This window comes from Lissotriton helveticus, chromosome 2_1 (assembly GCF_964261635.1).
Source record: "Lissotriton helveticus chromosome 2_1, aLisHel1.1, whole genome shotgun sequence".
NCBI lineage: Eukaryota > Metazoa > Chordata > Amphibia > Caudata > Salamandridae > Lissotriton > Lissotriton helveticus.
Genome location: NC_136059.1, coordinates 358,589,850 through 358,612,803, shown reverse-complemented (window position 1 = coordinate 358,612,803; position 22,954 = coordinate 358,589,850). Strand labels below are relative to the sequence as shown.

General features: G+C 49.2%; 1 protein-coding gene across 4 annotated transcripts in view; it reads left to right on the top strand.

Moving 5' to 3' along the window:
- The window catches only part of CPLANE1 (ciliogenesis and planar polarity effector complex subunit 1), a 2,766,109-nt gene that overhangs the window by 1,120,361 nt on the left and 1,622,794 nt on the right, over window positions 1–22,954 (top strand). For all 4 annotated transcript variants that reach the window (XM_078674971.1, XM_078674972.1, XM_078674970.1 and 1 more), the window contains exon 25: window positions 16,311–16,596. In XM_078674971.1, coding sequence (XP_078531097.1) covers window positions 16,311–16,596 — 286 coding nt within the window. The remainder of the gene's footprint in view (window positions 1–16,310; window positions 16,597–22,954) is intronic.

Below are 22,954 nucleotides of genomic sequence, written 5' to 3'. Positions count from 1 at the left end.
ATCAGTTGTTGGAACTTGTGTCTCGCTCCTGTGCTCTCTAAGAAAGACGCTGGACTTCATTACCTTTTGAGACTCGTAAATTCATAGGCCATGGATTGATCACAGCCAGGCTAGACTATGCTAATATTCTTGTTCTTTGTTTAGGTCGCCCTAACTATCTGATCGACTGTCTACAGGTCGTTCAGAATGCGGCGCCTCATTTACACTTTGAGTATCTCGACAACAGACAATATCTAAACATCTTAAACAACTTTATTGGCTCCCCATTCAAAAGCAAACTCTCTTTGAATCATTGGTTCTGGCTCATAGAGCAATCCATGATACGAGGCCCACATTTCTAAACGATAGGCTCATAGATGACTGGCTTTGTAGGTCATTGAGATCATCGGATACTCATCTACTTAAGGTACCGCGGGCTCAGGCTATCCAAAGAAGGCTGCTCATTCTCCTACCTCTCTGCAAATACTCGGGACAATACTCCCTCTGCTTTATGTTACATTACTAATGAGACCTATTTTTGTGACACTTGATGGAAATGTCAAGTCAGATGATGTCCCTTAGACGAGAGAGGGTGGGGAGGGGATACATGAATAGGTTGCGTGATAGAATGTAATCAATTGTTCATGATCTGTTGTAATGCATGATCGTGATGTTTGTCATTCTAATAAATGCCAATATATATATATATATATATATATATATTATATATATATTTTTTAAAAGCCTGTGTGTTTAATATGCACTAACTAAGCAATCTGAAAGAAACAGGTTAGTATTAGAGTCCTTACCTTAGAATATCCCCAGGTGTCAGACTGGATCCGGAAAGTTTTGCCTAGCAGTACCCCTGTGCGTCGGTATGCATCGTCCGCGGCTCCGTGTCCGTCGTCGGCGTCGTTGACTCCGTGATGACGTCGCGCGCTGACAGCAGTTTTTCTTTTTTTTGCTCCATCAAGTGGCGATCCGGAAAAAGTGGAACGCTTAGTAATTTTTTGACTAAACTTTTTCGATCTTTTTGATCTGTTTTTTCGATCCATCGGTGCCGGTAGGGATGCCCGGGTTCAAGCCCTGTGCCGACTGCGACCGACTGATGTTGGTTACCGACCCCCATCGCCGGTGCCTACATTGTTTGGGGTTCGACCATGATGACAAGTCGTGCCCCGACTGCCGGGCCATTTATTTATTTTATTTGTGTATTTTATAAAGCGCGCAGCTGCCCCGACGGGGCGTCCCGGCGCTAATAGATCTGGAAACAGGGGGCGCAGCAAGAAGGAAAAGTGGGTTATAAGCAGAAAAGATGGGTCTTGAGAGACTTACGAAATACAGATTCTGTCTGACAGGCACGGAGGGTAATCGGGAGCTTATTCCAGCGCTGAGTAGCACAAACTTCAAAAGTTTTCCCTCCTGAACGGGTTCTTTTAAATCTGGGGGTGACAAGAAGAAGTTGGGAATTTGAGCGCAATGTCCTGGCATTGTGATACGGCCGTAGGCTGCTTTTCAAATGGGCTGGTCCTTTACCCTTCAAAGCTCTATAGGCCATTGTCATAGCCTTGAATACTTATCTCTTAGCAATGGGTAACCAGTGTAATTTGCGGAGATGTGGGGAAATATGTTGCTTGGGAGGGATTCTCTCCACCAGACGAGCAGCGGCATTTTGGACAGTCTGGAGTTTATTACATAGACCTGCCGTGATGCCCAGATATAATGCATTGGCATAGTCGAGGTGAGGGGTTATCGATGCTTGGACAACAGTCTTACGACAGTCAGCAGCCATATAATTAATGAGCCTGTTTATTGTTTTGATCTTAGCAAAGCAGGATGCAGCTACTGCTTGTACCTGGGCATTAAAAGTAAGGTGGTTGTCCCAACGAACCCCCAGGTTCCTGACAGAGTCTTTGGGTGTGGGGGCTTGGCTCAAATCTCCAGGCCACCACAGGCTGGATTCCAGAGGAGACGGTGAATTAAAAAACAGGATCTCCGTCTTTCCTGCATTAAGTCTTAGGGAATTAGAATCCATCCATTTTGAGATATCCCTCAGACAGGATTTCAAAGGGTCTAATGCCGAGGCAGAAGGCTCATCAAAGGTAAAGAGTAGCTGAATGTCATCAGCGAAGGAAGTAGTCTTAATCCCAGTCCGCGCGATCATTTCAGCCAAGGGGGTGAAGTAGACATTAAACAGGAGCGGGCTCAAGGATGAGCCCTGCGGAACTCCCCATTTAAGTGGTCTAGCGGGGGAAGTATAGGAAGGAGTGAATACCTGCTGTGTACGATCAGATAAATAAGAAGTGAGCCATTTCAGCACGGTGCCGCCTATGCCCAGGTCCCCCAGCCTTCTCAGCAGAGTCTGATGAGAGACGGTGTCAAATGCTGCTGATTGATCCAGCAGCACTAACACCGCCCTCGACCCCCGGTCCAGAGTCCATCTCACCGAGTCAGCCATTTCAATCAGGGCTGACTCCGTGCTGTGGCCAGACCGGAAGCCATGCTGAGAGACATGCAGAAGCCCATGAGATTCTATGTAATTGGCGAGCTGGAAGTGCGCCAATTTTTCCAGGATCTTAGCTGGAGCAGGCAGAAGAGAGATTGGCCTATAATTACTTGGATTATCAGGATCCAAGTTGGGCTTTTTCAGGATGGGAACCAAGGAGGCATGCTTCCATTTGGCAGGAAAACTACCCGTTCTCAACGAGTCGTTCCAGATATGGTTGAGGTAGGGGTTAAGAAGAGCTGCCAATTTCTTATATTGCTTTGCTGGCCAAGGGTCATTTGGTGATCCGGATTTGCATTTGAGTAGTTCTACAATGGAATCAGCTTCAGATATATCTGCGAATTCTAAAAGGGCAGGGGTCCGTGACTTCTGAGTAATAGGTTCCTCCTCCAGTTCTACCCAGCTAGAAACGGGAAAGGAGGTATAGATATTCTCAATTTTTTCCTCGAAGAATTCCGATAATTTGTCACAGAGAGTAGCAGGCTGGTTCCGAATTAGCACGTTAGGGTCCGTAAATGATCTAACAATGCTGACAATCTCCCTGGCGTTATGGCTTGCTTTGTTAATTCTGGAGGCCAAATAGTCCCTTTTATGCTCCACAATCAGTCTGCGGTATTCCTTGAGGACCGTCTTATAAGTAGCTTTGCTTTCCAAAGAATACTTCTGCCTCCAGGAACGTTCAAGGATTTTACACAAGGCTTTTTTCTGATGAAGCTCATCGGAATACCAGGGAGCTGATGGTACTGCACTGTAAGTTTTAATAGGCTTCAGAGGGGCCAATGCCTCCAAGGCCTGACTGATCCAAACGTCCAGATTGTCAACGCGCTTGTCGAGGTCAGACGCCGGGACAGGTTGCGAGTTTTTTAAATGATCCTGGAGTGACCCTACGGTGATACAACTCCAGTTTCTCCCTGAGGCCTTGGGAATGAGCGGTTCTGGACTCGGCGCAGTTTCGGGTTTATCCTCCCAACAGCGGGTTCGGGATATTCAGGCTCTGATTCCGATCTTTCAGCCTTTATCCCGAATCTCGGTCAGGTTGACGCTGCGGCTTCTAGGGCTGATGGCCTCCTGCATCCTTCTGGTGCATCACGCCAGGTGGCGGATGTGGGCTCTGCAGTGGGACCTGAAGTTTCAGTGGGCCCAGCATCAGCGCAACTTGTCCAACCATGTCTTGATCTCAGAGGGCACTGCAAGTCAGTTGCAGTGGTGGCTCAAGGACCGCGATTGGGTCAGCGGCAGATCCCTCTCCCTTCCACAACCGGAGCATGTAGTTGTGACGGACACGTCCCTCCTGGGCTGGGGGGGCCACATGGGAGAGGCGGAGATCAGCGGCCTCTGGTCTCCTGCGGAGTCCCGGCTCCACATCAACCTTCTGGAGCTGCGGGCGATGCGTCTTGCGCTGAAAGCATTGCTCCCCTCTGTCCGGGGGAGTGTAGTGCAGGTGTTCACGGACAACACCACCGCCATGTGGTACTGCAACAAACAGGGCGGGGTTGGGTTGTGGACCCTATGCCCGGAGGCTCTGCGTCTCTGGCAATGGCTGGAACATTAGGGCGTGACCCTGGTGGTTCAACACCTGGCAGGTTCTCTGAACGCCAGGGCGGACGAACTCAGCCGTCGGTGCATGATGGATCACGAATGGCGTCTGAACTCGGACGTGGCCCAAGGCCTCTTTCAGCAGTGGGGAGAGCCTTGGTTAGATCTATTCGCCACAGAAGAGAACGCGCAATGTCCTCAGTTCTGCGCGTTGGAATTTCCAAGGCGCCACTCGCTCGGAGACGCTTTTCGTCGCGAGTGGAGCTGCGGTCTGTTGTACGCCTTTCCGCCTATACCACTTCTGCCCAGAGTGCTGAAGAAGATCAGGCGCGACCGGGCCCAAGTCATCCTTGTGGCTCCGGACCGGGCACGAAGATACTGGTATCGCGAGCTACTCAGCATGTCAGTCGATCCCCCGATTCGTCTGCCTCTTCAGGAGGACCTTCTTTCGCAGCAGCAGGGGACAGTCCTCCACCCGAACCTGGCCAGTCTCCACCTCCATGCGTGGAGATTGAACGGCGACAGTTGAGGCCATTTGACTTGCCTCCTGAAGTCTGTGATGTGATTCTGGCAGCCAGGCGTGCCTCCACAAAATCGGTATACGCCTGCAGGTGGAACAAATTTGTGACATGGTGCACAGCAAAGGCTGTAGATCCACTCTCTGCCCCTCTTTCTGAGGTTCTCCTCTTTATTCTTTCTCTTGCCCAGCAGGGCTCTGCTCTGGGCACTATCAAGGGCTACCTCTCTGCCATCTCCGCCTTTTTAAGGCTACCAGATCAGCCCTCTCTTTTCAAGTCCCCGGTTGTAAATAGGTTCTTGAAGGGAATCACTCATATGTTTCCTCCTGTTCATTTCGTGATGCCTCAGTGGGACTTAAACCTTGTTCTGACTCATTTGATGTGCGCTCCTTTCGAGCCACTTCACAATTGCCCTCTTCGTCTTCTTATTCTTAAGACTGCTTTTCCTGGTTGCCATCACCTCTGCCAACAGAGTGAGTGAGCTCCAGGCTCTTTCTTTTAAGCCTCCTTTCCTTTCTGTCCATCCGGACAGGGTTGTGTTGAGAACGCGTCCCTCTTTCCTGCCCAAGGTAGTCACAGCCTTCCACATCAGGCAGTCCATCACCTTGCCCATCTTCTTTCCGCCTCTGCATCCCTCGAAAGAGGAAGAGAGTCTCCACCGTCTGCACCCAAAACGTGCGCTCTCCTTCTTCCTTGATCGCACACACCAGTTCTGGGTGGATGACCAACTCTTTGTTGGTTACGTGGGCGCTAAGAAGGGACGGGCGGTGCACAAACGGACCATCTCTCGGTGGGTCGTGTTGTGCATCAAGGCATGCTATTCTTTGGCTAAAAAGGAGCCTCCTGTGGGGCTGAGGGCCCATTCCACTCGGGCCACGGTGGCTACTATGGCCCTGGGCCGAGGAGTCCCCTTACAGGACATCTGTCAGGCAGCTACGTGGGCCTCGCTGCACACGTTCGCAAGACACTACTGCCTGGACAGCCAAGTCCAGAGAGATGGCTTTTTCGGCCGTTCCGTTCTCATGGACTTTCTGGTGTGATTATTGGTTCGCAGACCCACCTCCAGTGTTGGTATTGCTGGGGTATCTATTCTAAAGTAAGGAATCTAATAGTAACCTGTTTCTTTCAGATGCACAAGTTACTTACCTTCGGTAATGATATATCTGTAAGAAACAGTAGTTAGTATTAGATTCCTTACCGCCCCACCCATCCACCCCGTTCTGCGAACCGATATCTAGGGTTAAGGTTCATCACTTTTAGGGCCCTAGTTTCATGGCACCAGTGTTGGTTTTTATCATGGCTCTGCGTTTCTGGCGGGGAAAAGCTGTGTAAGAACTGACGTCAGCACGCAAGGGCGGTGTCTAAGTACTCCGACGTCATCACGGCTCCAACGACGACGGACGCGGAGCCGCGGACGACGCCTACCGATGCGCAGGGGCACTGCTACGCAAAACTTTCCAGATCCAGTCTGAAGCCTGGGGACATTCTAAGGTAAGGAATCTCATACTAACTACTGTTTCTTACAGATATATCGTTACCAAAGGAAAGTAACTTGTGCATTAAGTGTTCTTACCTCCTGTACTTCGCACCGGGACTCCCTTCTCGGCAGATGTTGCTATTACGCCTTAACTAAAAAAAGACTTATAGGAGCTCACTCTGCCAGGGCCACGTCTTCCTGATCAGTTCTGACTAGAGGTGTCGATGTAGCAGACATATGCAGACTGGCTACGTGTCCTCCTCTCCACACATTTGCCAAACATTACTGTTTGGAATCTAAAGTAAGAAGGGACAGACATTTTTCCCTCTCCCTACTTCAGGATTTTCCAGTATAAAAACAACATTTCTCCTCTCCCTCGTCCTTCAACTTATTGCTTGGGATTCTTTTCAAAGGTGAGGAATCTGCAGGTAGGAGTATCCATCAGAAGAACAAACTACTTACCTTCAGTAACGATCTTTCTGATAGATACATCTGCCAGTGGATTCCTCACCTTGTGAATATCCCCTTGCGTCAGCAACATTCGGAAATTCTTTTTGTAGCTTCGCGCCGACGTGGACGACGTCACAGAGGCACGGCATTGTGCGCGACTCCGATGCCGTCACCTACACCATAATAGGCCCACGCCAGGGTGGTGACGTCAGTTCCCTTTTTTCCACGTCGTCAACGCTAACGGTTTCTTGGGATCTTCTGTGTTATGGATAGTTACTTTGTTACTATTGTGAACTTTCGTCCTGTATCTGTTTGGTTTTGCTGTCTTCCATCGGGATGTCAACGAAGAAGACAGGTTTTAAGCCATGCAAATCATGTGGGAGGATGATATCCATCACCGATCCTCATCAGGAATGTCTATGGAGTCTGAGTCAAGGGTTGTCGATCCTGTTAAAAAATGAACCCGAAGGCTCTTCGAGAACGAGAGGCAAAACTTCTAGTTGCCAAAATGAAGGGTAAGGACTTCGAGATCAAGATTGAGATGTACGAGGTCGTGGTCAAAGTCGAGGTCGAGGTCCCGATCGAGGTCGGCGTCGAAGTCTGCTTCGGATCATGCTTCTGGTTCATCTAAAAAGAAGCACAAGAGAAAGAAGCACAGTTCGAGACAGCATTCCGGCAGGGAGTCGGACTCGAAGAAGAAGGCTTCTTCTCGAAGACATCATAAGGATACGATTTCTCCCTCTCCAGTTTGTAATCCAGAAGGTGAGGCTACTCCCTTACAGTCTCGGGTGCCTTCACCGGCTCCTGTGTCGAATCCATCTCCGGACCCGAATCAGTCATCGGAGCATGATGAAGGAGAAGAAGTTCCTCAGGGGTCGACAACTTCGGTACGACATCCCGAAGAACAAGAAGAACAGGAGGAGTTGGATCCGGTGCAGCCTCCTCAGGAGCAGCCGGTAGGCTCTTACCCTCAGTTTCCTGGTCCTGGTCGGGACCCATCGCATTTTCTAAACGCTATGTATGGCGTTTATGCGAGAGCAATGTTCCCCTCTGGTGCACCTGCTGGTCCCGTGGGTCCATTGGCTTATAATCTGGATGTGCTTCAGGCATATGCTCCGGCTCCTTTCCTGCCATTTATGCCGACGCCGACTCCACCATGGCATCTCTCGGCGCCACTGAGGCCGCCGGCTCCGGAGCGACCTCGTGATCCAATCCGGAGCTCGACGCCGGTTCCAGTTTCTCAATCGAAGGCGGCTCCACCTCCTCATTCGACGCCGGCTCCAGCTCCATCGGAGTCGTTACCGGATCCGATGACGTCGGTTCGAATAGAATGGTCAAGACGTAGAGCGCAGTGCCTTTTGGAGGAAAAGAGTTTTGGAGAGGCTGTGAGGTTGAAGAGGGAGAGCTTCAGGATCAGGAGGATTATTTTGAAGATTTGCATGATGCAAGTGGGCTGGAATTTTCACCAGAATGGGAGTTGCCCACGGTATCTGATGCTCCTTCTAAAGATGCGGCGCCTTACCATGTGGTAATTAAGAAGGCTGCGGAGCTCTTGAATTTGACTTTACCATCTGTGGAGTACAAATCGAACATCCTTACAGAAGTTCTCCATTCTTCATCCTCGGTGGTTGAGCCAACTCTTCCTTTTACTGAGGCTCTTACTGATCCCATATTGGAGGTTTGGAGTAGACCCCTTACTGCTCCTGCAGTGTCAAAGACAGTAGCAAGGCGTTATAGGGTGGTGCCTGGAGATCCAGAATTCTTGTCCACTCATCCTTTGCCGGAGAGTTTGGTGTTTCAGGCTGCTTGTTCGAAAAGATCTGCAGGTGCTTTTCCCCAGGTTCCTGGAGATAAAGACTCAAAGAAGCAGGATCAGAATGCTAAGAAGGTGTTTTCGTCAGGCAGTATGGCCCTAAAGTCTACTAATGCTACTTGTCTGCTAGGCAGATATGTCCATGCTTTGATGGATACAGTGAAACAGCTGTCGCCTAAGCTTCCTGAGGAGGATAGAAAAAACTTTAATGAAGTAGTATCTGACACGCAGGCAGCAGCTCGGCAGGTCATACAAAGGGGTATGAACACAGCAGATTCCGTGGCTAGGATCATGGGGTCTTCAGTCGCCACTAGAAGAGCTGCTTGGCTGAAGACGTCTGAGTTTTCTGCAGATGTTCAGGCTGCTCTGATGGATTTGCCTTTTGATGGCTCTGACCTTTTCGGAAAGAAAGCTGATGCTGCTTTGGAAAGGTTTAAGGATAGCAGGGCGACGGCAAGATCTTTGGGTTTGCAGATTAGAGGTTCTGTCTCCAAAAGGTACAAGGGTTTTGGAAGGTCTACTTTTCGTTCCTTTAAGCAAACCCAGCAGCAACAGAATCCTTTGTACAGGTCCTACAGAGGAAGACAAAGGGGTCGTTCTGGTGGACGTCAAGCCTCCTCCTCCTCCACTTCCTCCTCTAATACCCACCCCCCACCTGCAGCAGCAAAGCAGCCCTACATCCGCCATTCCGCATCATGCGGGTCCTGTGGGGGGTCGGCTTACTTATTTTCTACGGGATTGGGAATCGATTACATCAGATCTTTGGGTCCCTAATCTGGTAGAGAATGGGTATGCTCTTCCCTTTCGGGAGTTTCCCCCACATTACCCTCCTTGCCAAGGTTTTTGCTCTGAGGACCACCTGTTGCTCCTTCAGGAAGAAGTGAAAGCACTGTTCAAAAAGGGTGCGATAGAGGTGGTTCCGGAGCAGGAAAGGGGTCAGGGGTGCTACTCCCGGTATTTCCTGATCCCCAAGAAGGATGGCAGACTTCGTCCCATTCTGGATCTCAGGATCTTGAACCTTTACCTGAAGCAGGAGAAGTTCAAGATGCTGACCCTTGTGCAGGTTCTTCAAGCGCTGCTGGAAGAAGACTGGATGGTGTCGATCGAATTGCAGGATGCTTATTTCCATATACCCATTCTGAAGTCGCATAGGAAGTATCTCCGCTTCACGGTGGGATTGCAGAACTATCAATTTGCGGTTCTACCGTTTGGTCTTACTACTGCGCCTCGAGTCTTCCCCAAGGTGATGGCTGTGGTGGCTGCACATCTCAGAAGGTCAGGGATTCCAGTATTCGCTAATCTGGACGATTGGCTGATCAAAGCACAATCTCCGGAGGTAGTGCTCCATCATTTGCAAGAGACAACTCAGTTGTTGCACTGTTTGGGTTTTTCGATAAATGTACCCAAATCTCACCTGGTGCCCTCCCAGCGCAACCTGTTCATAGGTGCAGTACTGTGTGTCGTGCATTCCCTCCACCTCAAAGGATTCACGACATACAGGAAATGATTCCTTTATTTTACAATGGAGCGGTTGTTCCAGTCCTGAAGGTCCTTCGCCTGCTCGGTCTGATGGCTTCCTGCATTCTGTTGGTCAACAATGCACGCTGGCATATGAGGGCACTCCAGTGGTGCCTCCGCAGGCAGTGGTATCAACACAACGGGGATCTCAGGAAGTCTGTGAGGATCTCCAGAGAAACTGCAGTGGATCTGACTTGGTGGGGAGTGGAAGGTAACCTGTCTCAAGGGAAGCCCTTTCAACTGCCTCCAGCTGTGGCCACAGTGATATCGGATGCATCCACTCTAGGGTGGGGTGCTCATCTGGGGGATCTGGAGGTCAAGGGTCTTTGGTCTCCAGAGGAATGGTTGCTTCATATCAACCTTCTGGAATTGCGGGCGATACGTCTGGCGCTCAAGGCCTTCCTCCCTTCTCTTCGCGGGCAGTCGTTTCAGGTCCTGACGGACAACACCACCGCAATGAGGTATGTCAACAAACAGGGAGGAGTAGGGTCGCAGTGTCTTTTTCAGAGAGGCTCTGCGCCTCTGGTCCTGGGTTCAGGACCATCAGATTTGTCTGACGGCAAATCATCTGGCCGGAGTTCTGAACGTGCGTGCAGACAGTCTCAGTCGGGAGTTCTCCGCCGACCACAAGTGGAGGCTTCATCCAGATGTAGTTCGTCACGTCTTTCGGGCGTGGGGAACTCCTCGGGTGGACCTGTTCGCCACTCACGAGAATGCTCACTGCCCGTCATTCTGCAGTCTCCAGTTTCCGATGCAGGGAGCCTTGGGGGATGCGTTTCAGTTGAGTTGGGATTCACAACTCCTTTACGCGTTCCCTCCCATACCCTTGATTCCTCGGGTTCTGGGGAAGATTCGCCAAGACTGGGCCCAAGTCATATTGATCGCCCCAGATTGGCCAAGAAGGGCGTGGTACACAGATCTTGTCCACCTCTCCTCGTGCCCCCCGCTCCGTCTCCCTCTCAGGGCAGACCTCCTCTCTCAGATGGAGGGGCAGGTTCTACACCCCCACCTCCAGGCCTTACAACTTCATGCCTGGAGATTGAACGGGGCAACCTGAATTCCTTTTCTCTCCCACCTGATGTGGTGGATGTCATTTTATCGGCTAGGCGTGACTCCACCAAGTCCATCTATTCGTATAGGTGGTCTAAATTTGTATCCTGGTGTGGAGAGAATTTTGTTGATCCTTTGATAGCTTGGTTGTCAGAAATACTTCAGTTTGCACTTTCATTGGCCCAGCAGGGTTTTGCTGTAGCTACGGTAAAAGGTTATTTCTCAGCTTTATCAGCTTTTATCTGTTTACCGGATCAACCATCTTTGTTTAAATCTCCCGTTGTACTGAGATTTTTAAAGGGTTTAACTAATAAGTTTCCGCCTACTCCCTTTATTGTGCCTCAATGGGACTTGAACCTAGTCCTTACATATTTAATGGGTTCTCCTTTTGAGCCTTTACACAGGTGTCCTTTGAGACTTTTGTCTTTTAAGACTGTTTTTCTTGTCGCAATTACCTCGGCAAGGAGGGTAAGTGAGCTTTAAGCTCTTAGTTCAAAGCCCCCATTCTTGACCATTCATGCTGAAAGACTGGTTCTTAGGACCAGGACTGCTTTTCTGCTAAGGTGGTCACTCCTTTCCATTTAGGACAGTCCATTACCCTACCTAACGTCTATCCTCCCCCTCACCCTTCTAAGGAGTAGGAGCGTCTTCACCGTCTGGACCCTAAGAGGGCGGTGAGCTTTTACCTTGATAGAACTAAAGACTATCGAGTGGATGACCAGCTCTTTGTGGGATTTGCTGGCTGCAAGAAAGGACGAGCTGTGCACAAGTGCACACTCTCAATCAAGATGGATCATACTATGCATCAAGATCTGCTACGTGGCTGGTAAGGAACCTCCAGAGGGTATAAGGGCTCATTCTACTAGAGCAAAGCCATCAACATCTGCTTTGTCTAGAGGTGTTCCTGTAGAGGACATTTGTAGAGCAGCGACATGGGCCTCTCTCCACACTTTTGCAAAGCATTACTGCTTGGATAGCGCGATGAGGAGGGATGGCCATTTTTCGCGTCTGTCCTTCAAGATTTTCTGGTATAGGAGAGTGCACACCCTCCTCCGGGAGTGGGGACTTCTGTGGGACTCTATTCACAAGGTGAGGAATCCACTGGCAGATGTATCTATCAGAAGAACAAGTTACTTACCTTCGGTAACGCTTTTTCTGGTAGATACACTATCTGCCTGTGGATTCCTCACATGCCCACCCGCCTCCCCGTTGTCCACTCTTCTATACATTAGATAATGGAAATGTTTTAATGTATATATGTTATTCTTCTTGAATTACTGCATTGTCCTTACACTGTGCGTGTTATCTTGACTATTGTATGCTGTGTATATATCTACTATTGTCGGTCCCTCCGTGTGCCTCGAATGCTCGGAAAAAAGGGCAGAACTGACGTCATCACGCCGGTGTGGGCCTATTATGACATCATTGGATTTGCGCGCGATGCCGTGCCTCTGTGACGTCGTCCACATCGGCGCGAAGCTACAAAAAGAATTTCCGAATGTTGCTGACTCAAGGGGATATTCACAATGTGAGGAATCCACAGGCAGATACTGTATCTACCAGAAAAAGCATTACCGAAGGTAAGTAACTTCATCTGCTGGATACTCTACATGCAGAGTCCTCACTGCCCCCTCTACCTCTTCCCTTCTAGTGAAGATACAATCCTTATGATTTAAAAACATATGTATACCTTTTAATAAGTTATTAGTCCCGCACTGCACCAATATACAGTTTTCAGTTCTCTCAAAAGTTGTGGCAAAAACAGAATAGAACTACCTTTGGGATGTCGGTCCCAAGGCTTTATGACTCCACATGATGTAATCAGGACTACACGTTTGACATCATAACAAAGTCAACTTCACCATCGGGCGTCAGAGAGCTATTACTGTAGTTTTCAAGCTCCAGTCTTAACCTGGGAGCCTTCAACTGTAAGGAACTGGCTGGTAGAAAGAGTATCATTACCAAAGGACTGTAACTTTTTCATTAGTGCAGAGGCAGTGTTAAAATAAGATCCTTTTTAAAGTACTCAGTTAAAAAGAAATGCAACATTCAAGCACCCCAACCACATACATAGTACCGAAGTGGCACAATGCCTTGTATGTATACATGCTTGTGTTGCCATCTGAATGCAACATTGCACTTTGGTAAACGTGGCACAGTGTATAGGACTTGGATTATACAATTGTCTAGCATTTTGCTATTATTAACCGGTTATGTTGCTATGTCTTTACTAATGCTACTAAATACACTCCTTACTTTTCCAAACTTCAATCTACTTCCCGTAGCTAAGTCCTACCCCAAGCCATGCCCAGTCCCAGCCGTTTAGGTTGGTCAGATAGGTTGCTTGTTGGGAAGCCTCAGTCCCACTCTCACCTCATATAATTGACAGAGCTTCGCCTCCGAGTTCATTTCATGGTGACTTTTAATCCTGTATCTGTCTTAAGGACCAGTGTGAGAAGTTGGCCTGGTATATGATGTCCACTATTCTAGTGGGCACCTTGCACAACCGTTATTGATGGTAGGTTATAAAGTCAACCTTATAGAAATCTATCCTAGTGGTAGCTGTGGAGAGCAGCCTTCAGGCTAAGACTTGGAGACGAGTTAAGCAAGTTGTTTTACCAATTATAATCTATTGAATGATCAAATGAAAGCACACCACACAAGGTATATATCAAATTATGTATTTATTCTAAACACAACCCCTCTGCACTCTTTATGAGGTCAGAGGTAAAAGTACAATACAAGGAACTTAATTAGCATACGATAAGTTGCACAGTATACGTTATGCCCTAGGGGCCTCACAAACCATATACTAAAATAGTCGTATAAGAACCACGTGAGAATTAGAAAGCAGGCCTAGGGTCTGTGGAATCGCTGGGACTGCCTAGAACCACCAAAGATTAGGATGTAGGAGGCCCACGGGAGACGTGGGCGGTGTCTAAACACAGCCGCGGGTTACCATTGACTTTCTATGGAGAACAAACAAGTTACAAAGTTACAGTTTAGGGGTACTTCTAGGTGAACTACGATGGAACCCTTTTAGACTAGGACACTTCGAGAGTCAAGACCCATGGGAGCACCGGAGTACTCGTGTTACCTCACCCAGGGAAGCCGGGTGCATAGGTGCCTTTTGGTGTCGGGTTTCGTCATCGATTCCAATGGAGAGCTGTGAAGAAGTGCTGCAGGCGACCAGAGGAAAAGTGTCCGGGTGGATCCAAGAGTGGATCGGAGATGTGAAGAACCTGAAAGCAGAGGAGACAGAGTCTGGGCCACTAGCCAGTGACCAGGATGGCAAAAGGAAGATGCCGGCCGATGTCGGGTGATTTCAGGTGAAAAGGTGAAGCTTGTCTCTTCAGCCACGAGGACCAGGAGGCGTTGACGACGAAGAGGAGCTGGATTTGAGCTGTCCCACGAAGGATCAAGTTGACTGCGGTGTCGATATCCGGATTGGACCCAACAAGCCTTGGCAAACGCAATCCACACAGGATGTTGAGATGGGCTTTCGGTGCAGACCAGCAAGGTCTGAGGAACTCCCCCTTTGGAGAAGAGTTGGAGCAATCCTGGAGCAACCAGGAACGATGAAGAAAGTGAAGATTGGTCTTCGTGGGGGCTCACTAGCCTACGGACACGGAACAGCAAAGACTCGTTGAGCTGAAATGCACATAGCGGGCCCACGGGACACTCGTGGAGTGTGAGACTCTGAGATTCGGTGCAAAAGGTGCTCGGGGCTGGGACTTCAAGCACCCCAATGCACAACTTGGGGTTTCCTCAGCAAGTAGGTGCAGGTTGCAAAATGCAGGATGTACAGGAGTTCCAGTCCCACGTCTCTCGTGTCCACCACAGGTCTCAGCTTTGCTGGGAGCGCAGGTCAGCATCAGAGATGTCTGGCAGTCCGTGTCCTGTGTCTCAGATTCTTCGGGATCCGGCGGGAGCCTCGAAAATGCAGACCGGCAATGCAGTTGGTGCTTGTTTGAACAGGGTGGTCACTCCTTGACCTCGAGGGAGATTTCTTCCGTCTTCCAGTCTATATGGAATGTCGAAGGTCCAAGATATATGTTGCAGAGTTTCGTCCAGGGTAATCTAAAATCCCTGGGGCTGGGTTCCTATACTTATACTACGTTTAGGGGTTGGACTAACTCTAAAGTCCCTCCTATGGGTGGACCTGGGGAGGGGGTGATTACACCCCTTCCCCTTTGTCCAGTTTCGCGCCAGTGCTGGGGCTGAGTGCCCCAGCAACCGGTTTGAACTGGGAAATGCATGGAGCACCTTGTGTGTCCCAGGCAATGTCTGAAAAGCATTCACTGAATGCAACCCTCCCTGCCCCAATACACTAAAGCCTGTCTGGGGAGGCGCTAGCAGCAGGACGGCAGACTCGTGTCTGTGGCAGCAGCATCATTTTGGGAAGCTGGGGCTGGGGCTCTGTTTAACCGGGTTTAACAGTAACTTCATGTCTTCATGTCTTCACCCTCTAGAAGGGTGGAATGCTACCCCCGCCACCAGAATTGGCGGGGGGGTTAGTATTCCAAAGCGTTTGACACGTTACACGACATGTTTGATAAAGCCAAACCAAAATTAGCATTAACTGCGAGGATTATAATACACTTAAGAGTATATGGCATGGTTATATGATAGAACAGCTATAAGGAGATGGTTCCGAAAGCTGCAGAGGGGCTCAGCTCATGCTAGGGCACCCTCTCACACAAAACCAAGCACTCTCCCTCCAGGATTGTCAAGGCCTGCCATAGGAGTGACTTATAGGTTACTATGTGTCTATATATAAGGTAGATATAGATATACTATATCTTACCCAGGCTGTAAGTACAGACCTGTGGTGTCAGTTTGGAAGGCTAACCAGGGGTGGCACAATACATGCTGCCGCCCCTGGTAGGCCTAGGGTTGCACCTATGCCCTGGGTACCTAAGGTACCATATACAGGGGCTCACAAGATGACCCAGTAACCAATCTGGTATATACCTAAAGTACATGGTATCAATTTAGAGAGAGTACAGCTAGGCTGTGGGCCTGATTAGCAGGGCCACAGCCCTACTAAAGTCGAAAAACCAGTTTATCACAACAAAAAGTGGGGGTAACTAGGAAGCAGACCCTACTCTCCTACAACCAGGATGCAAACATTAAAAAGCTGTAAGCTAATATGGCGCCGGAGAGACCTCGTGACTATTTGGAGAGTTGTTTCCCTATGTAAAGTAATGGTTAAATGCAATCTGTGAGGCAGCAAAAGGTTTTTAGCAAGTCAGTCCTGCTGTACTATGGTAATGAATTCGAATTTGACCTTTACACTGTAGATATAAATGAGGACGTTTATTAGATCAGTTACTCGAAATAACTTGTTTATCAGCTTTACATTTCAAGTGCAAAAGAGATACCAAAAAATGAAAACCTAAACATGATACCGCTACATTGCTGCCAAAGATAGATTAACAGCATTGATTTTCTTTCATTTAGGCCCTAAAGGAGAGGAAAGGATGTCTGTTGTAATGCATAATATTCACAAACTGAGAATTAAAACCTTGAAACGTGTAGTAAGGAACATTGGGCCCATCGAGGTGAATATTTGGGAACCAGAAGAAGAGGCCCCAGACAATGAGGCACTCTTATATGACCGATTCTCCATGGGGACAAGCCTGAGCAGAAGCACTCTCACAGAGTTTGGTAAACCCCAGGTTTATAGTGATGCAGACACCGGCGATACACTTTCTGAGGCTTTGATGACGGAAGAACCCATTCCAAGGTATTTCAGTGCTGACGTACTTAACAAAATGCTCATTCATGTTATTATTTCTCTTTGTTTTCTGCTGTTTTTAGCCGGGATTTCCTCGATTTACTTAGTCATTGAGATGGATAATCTGTTTTTTATTGATATTTTTTATACCGAATATGAACATATCTTGACGAGAGACGTTGCTTTACCTATGAAGGCTTTGTCATTTGAAGATGGAGACCAAGCACTTGTGCATTGCACCAATGGTTAGAGTTAACCCTTTGCAGCTGGAGGAGTAAGCTTCCTTCTACCAAAGTACTGTCGTCCAGATAGCAATCTAAAGCCAAAGGCAGAGGCAAGGATAGCACCAATCCGCTGGCACTACTATATACACATTTATCAGCAACCAGTGCTTAATTTGTAAAGTAGTAGGTGCCGGGGACCAAACTTTTGTGGAAAATCCTGCAGTCAGTGTAGCGTCCTCCCCAGCCCGGGAGCATGCAGAGGACCACAACACACGGAGCTCTGGTGTGCACATCTTTATTCAACTGCATGCACTGGGAGGAGGATGTGGCCTAATGGTCTGGTCTAGGACGGTGGATCTGAAATCTGGGGAGTCGGCTTCGAGTAGCTGCAATGACTCTCAACATCCTTTGATTCTGGGCCTCCCAGTGCCTTTTGGGTTCTCCGGGTGCCTAACAAACATGAATGTGTCCTTGTGTAACGTAACTGGTTCTCATGTAAAGTGATCTCATACCTGATCCCTTCGGGTCAAGTTCGCGCTATATAAAACTCCGGGGGGGAAAACTGAACATATTGCATCATTAACTTTATTGACCACACCCAGATACCCTCTCAATTGATAATGTACTGCTTGTAAGGAGTCCGCTGAGGACCAATAGAGACCATGTGCACATAAGCACACAACACAACATCTCTCCCTTTGTTAAATAAAAAGTACCGACAACATATGTACATTAGATCCTCCTCAAAGAGTCGTTGAAGTGCTAGCACCAGTCTTCCAGATCAAGTTGTATGACATCTCAGATGAAAAGCCAAATGCTTGACTTGGGCACTCAGGTGGAACTGCTGCACTTGTGAGGTCTGGTATTGACGAACATTGAGGAAGATCTCTGTTTATGGTTCTTCCAGATTGCTGAAGGGTCACTATGCGTCCTTTACTGACCACAACATTTAGTGGATCAGCGTCAAACAGAGAATCAGTTTTACAGGTCAGTTTGTGCATGACAAAGACCCGGTCTCGTTTAAACAAAAAGGTGTATCTGACAGAGACTTCTAGTTGCATATTTCTTACCTTTGGAATTCCCAGACGTCAGGCTGGATTCGGAAACTTTAGCTGAGCAATACCCCTTGGGCGTGACGTCGGGTGGCTCCATTCGGCTCCACATAACGTTGTCGGCGTCGTTAGTGTTGGTTATGACGTCGCAGTGCTTATATAGGCACCACCCAGGCACGTGGATGTCTGTTCTTTTCTTTCCGCAACAGTTAAGTGCCAATCCAGGAAGAGTTACCCCTCAGCTGCTTTTTGGCAGGCTTTTTCTCGACTTTTGTTGAATTCTAGGATTTTTTCTAACAGCGTGTGTGAGGGATTTCGTCGGGAAAGACAGGTTTCAAGCTGTGCTGGGCCTGTTCCCGCATGATGCCGGTCACCGATCCCTATCGTGTTTGTCTCTGGTGTCTTAAGCGCGACTATGACTCAAAGTTGTGCTCGGACTGCCGGGCCATGGCTCCGAAGGCCTTGAGGAAGCGGGCTATGAAGCTTCTCGCGACCTGGCAGTTGACACTGTCCAGCGAGACTTTGCAGGGGTCCCGGTCCCGATCAAAGAAGAGGAGGTCACGGGACCGCTCCTCTTCCTCCCACTTGAGGTCCTCTGGACACTCGATTAAGAGGTATAAGAAGAAGAAGTACAAGCTGACTTCATTTTCGCCTCAACTGGTATCCGTCATCAAGAGAGATAAGGAGCACCGATACGCTAATGAACGAGTTTTACAAGGCCATCCTCTGTGTTTCTGAGCTGAACGCCCTAGCTGGTGAGCCTTTGGGCCCCACAGAGTCAGAAGGGGCCCCATTGGGATTGACGGTGTTGGCTACGGCCATGGCACCGGTGGGGCCTCAGAGATCCGATCACGGAACGACGCTGGTCGTACTATCACTACCTCACCTGGCGTCGGCTAGGAAGTCGGTGCCTGTGACATCACCAATGCCCATTAGAGGCACTAGCCCCATCCTCATCCACGATGACACGGAGCCGGAACAACGTCATTCGACGCCAATTCCGACTTCGATGAAACACAGAGGTTCTATGTTGTCGCCTGAGCACTCTGAAGATGTGCTAGGCTCAGGAGAGGACTGGAAGGGGTCTGGGCACCCTCTTGAAAACCTGGATGTCTCGGAGGAGAATTTGCACTTGTATGGGGAACTTTGGGAGGCCAGTGGACTGGATACTTACCCAGATACTGGCATTCTCTCTCCACCAACAGTGGCTACGGAGGAGGAGGCATCCTATGCCATGTTTGTAAAGAGGGAAGCTGAGTTCCTTGGACTAGAGCTGCCCTCAGTGCAGGTTAGGACTAATCTCCCTCACTGAGGTGCATTAACCTTGGGCTTCCACTTCCGAACCCCTTTGGCCCTTTAATGAGGCACTTACTGATGTCCTTCTAGGTACAGGGTCCAAACCTAGCACAAGGGCTCCTGTTAATAGGACGATTGCACGCCGCCATCACCCAGCTCCGGGGGACCCAAAGTTCCTCAGCCAGAACCCCACCCCAGAAAGTTTGGTGGTGCAGACCTCTACGTCCTAGGGTGCATTCTCTTCCGCCCCTCCGGATAGGGTATCCAAGACTCTGGACTCCTTCGGAAAGAAGTTGTTTTCTTCCCCCAACCTGGCAATGCAGTCGGTAAATACCGCATGCTTGTTGGGCCGTTTCTCCCATTACCTTTGGGAGACGTTGCGCAAGTGCTGACACAGGTCCCGGAGGAGGCCCGGGCTGTGCTCTCCCAATCTGTCATGGTTGGGAGAGAGGCAGTAAAATTCACCATATGGTGTGGTCTAGATGCGACTGATTCGCTGGGCAGATCGATTTCAACGAGGGGGGCCTTGAGGCGCCGCACCGGGCTTCGAATAACTGGCTTCTTGTGCAATGTCCAAGCCAATCTGATGTGTACGTTATGAAAGGGGGTTGCCCTTAAATACAGCGGACCTGGGTCCATAGATAGGTACAAAAGAAAAGCTGGTCCGTGTAGAAAGAACGTTATTTGGTATTACTTTATACCAATAAACACCACATACTGTTAAATATAATGAAGTAGAATTACAGTTGCAATATTCAAATTCAAATTGCATTTATTTAAGCAAAAGTTTACTCATGTAAATTTCCGACAAGGAGTTTGTCATAGATTGTCGACATTCATTCAATGTAATTGTTCAGTCATTACATTAAAAAGTGCTCTCAGTGCGAGAAGGAGGGGAAGTTCTTTCTACACGGATCAGCTTTTCTTTTGTTCCAAGCCAATCTGATGGACATGCCCTTTCATGAAACCCATCTTTTTGACGAAAAGGTGTACTCGGCCAAGTCAGATTCAAGGACTCTCGAGCTAAGGCCAGATCCTTGGGCCTCTCCTCTACCCCCATGGCCAGTCTTCCTTTTGCCTCTTTCATGGCTACAGAAGGGGTTTCCAGCCCTGTCAGCCCTATCCCAGCAACCGTCCCGCACAGACTGCCCAAGCCATGCTAGGACATGGACGCAGTGCATTCTGATCCAGGAATGGAGGCCAGAAGTCATCGACCACACTGCCCCCAGCAGCCGCAGCCTCTAAGCACTCCTAGGCTGATTCTGCAGGACCTCACTACTCCATTTGGTGTGAGAATTCGTCATCATCACCACCACTGGAGATCCATAACCTCGGACAAGTGGGTCTTGCAGATCGTCTAGTTGGTCTATTCTCTACCTTTTCTTTCTTTCTTCCTCCTATTCTGCCAAACCAGGAACGGCTGACGGAGGATCATCCAAAGTTGCTCCAAGAGGACGTTACAGCGGTCTTTCTATGGCCAAGGGAGCTATAGAAAGGGTCCCAGTTTCAAAAGTAGACCGTGGCGGTTATTCCCTCTTCTTTCTGATGCCGAAGAAAAACAAGGGGTCACGACCCATTTGGATCTTCGAACCGGCAGTCTCTTCCTCAAGAAGGAGAAATTCATAAGGCTCCGGTCTTGTCTGCCGTAGACCAAGAAGACTGGATGGTAGAGTTGGGCCTGCAGGATGCGTATTTTTACATTCACACTTGGCAGGGCCACAAGCGTTGCCTGCGGTTCAAGGTAGGCCATGAGCACTTTCACTTTACCAAGGTGATCACAGTGGTTGCAGCTGATCTGCGCAGGTTATGGGTATCAGTCTTTCCCTACCTCGACGACTGGATGTTGAAGGCGTCCTCAACCCAGGCAGTCTTCTCCCACCTTCAGACTATGACAAACCTCCTGCATCCGCTGGGGTTCTCTATAAATGTGCCTAATTCACACATGACTCCTGCCCAGACGCTTCCTTTCATCGGAGCAGTTCTGGACACAGTGCCGTTTCAGGCCTATCTTCCCGAGCAGCGAGTCTGGGATATTCAGGCTATGTCTGTCCTGGATTTCGGTGAAACTGACTCTGAGGCTGTTGGGCCACGATTGGGTCAATGGCAGACTTCTCTCCCTTTCCCAACCAGAACTCACAGTCATGACAGACGCGTCACATGTGGGATGGGACGGCCACCTGGGAGAGGTGGCGATCAGGGGACACTGGTCTCCGGCGGAGTCGAGGCTCCACATAAATAACTTGGAGCTCTGAGCGATTCGGTTGGCATTGAAAACATTTCTTCCCTGTATCAAGGGGAAGTTAGTGCTGGTGTTCACAGACAACACCCTCGCCATGTGGTACTGCAACAAACCAGGTGACAGGCTCTTCGTCTCTGGACATGGCTGGAACAGCAGAGCACAACCCTGGTGGTTCAACACCTGGCAGGTTCCCTGAACTCCAACGTGTACGAACTTAGCTGTCGATTCCTAGCTGATCGTGAATGGCGTCTCCAGTCATGGGTGGTGCAAGGTCTCTTTCAGCAGTGGAGAGAACCTTTGTTAGATTTGTTCGCCACCAAAGAGAATGCGCAGTGTCAGCGGTACTGTACGCTGGAGTCTCCAAGGCGGATATCGCTCGACAATGCTTGGCGAGCTCAGGACTGTTGTACGCCTTTCCGCCCATACCACTCCTGCCCAAGGTTCTGAAGAAGATCAGGAGCAACTGGGCTTAAGTCATTCTTGTGGCTCCTGACTGGGCAAGGAGAGTCTGGTATCCAGAGCTTCTGAGAATGAGTATCGATCCTCCGATCAGGCTGACCCTTTGGGAGGATCTTCTGTTGCAGCAGCAGGGGAGGGTTCTCCACCCAAACTTGTCACCTCTGCGCCTCCATGCGTGGAGATTGAGCAGATACATTTGATCGCTTTTGACCCCCAACCCAGTCTGTCATGATATTCTGGCGGCCAGCTGGCCCTCCACTAAGATGATATACGCCGCCGTTGGCAGAAATTTCTATTATACTGTACAGAAAGGTCCATTGACCCAGGTTGGGCTTCTCTTTCCACTGGCCTTCTGGCCTTTTATTCATTCTAACCCTTACCCAGCAGGGCTTTGCTTTGGAAACTCTCAATGGTTACCTTTCTGCTCTGTCTGCCTTTTTGCAGCTGCCAGACCAGCCCTCCTATTGTAAATAGATTTCTAAAAGGGCCTTAAGTGGGACCTTAATTTGGTCCTTACCTATTTGATGTGTGTTCCCTTTGAGGCTTTGCACAGTTGTCCCCTCCGGCTGTTGACCGTCAAAACAGCTTTCTTAGTGGCAATTACATCTGCCACTAAGAGGGTGGGTGAGTGAGTTGCAGGCGTTATCTTGCTCACCTCCTTATCTTATGGCGTTTCCGTACAAGGTGGTGCTTTGAACCAGGGCAAATTTTTGCCCAAGGTTGTGACCCCATTCCATCTAGGTCAGGTCATCACTTTGCCCACCTTCTTTGCTTCCCCGCATCCCTCTAAGGAAGAGGAGCCTCTCCCCTGGCTGGACTCAAAAAGAGTGTTGTCGTTCTACCTTGACCGCACAAAAGAGTTCCGGGTGGGTGACCAACTATTTGTGGGGTGCGTGGGAGTGAAGAAGGGAATGGCAGTGCAGAAAAAGACCATCTCTCGTTAGGTTGTTCTCTGCATCAAGATCTGTTATACATTGTAAAAGAAGCAGCCTTCTGAGGGATTAAGGGCCCAATCCACCAGAGGAAAGGCTGCGACTACTGCCTTGGCTCGGGGTGTCCCAGTCCAAGACATCTGTCAGGCAGCAATGTGGGCATCT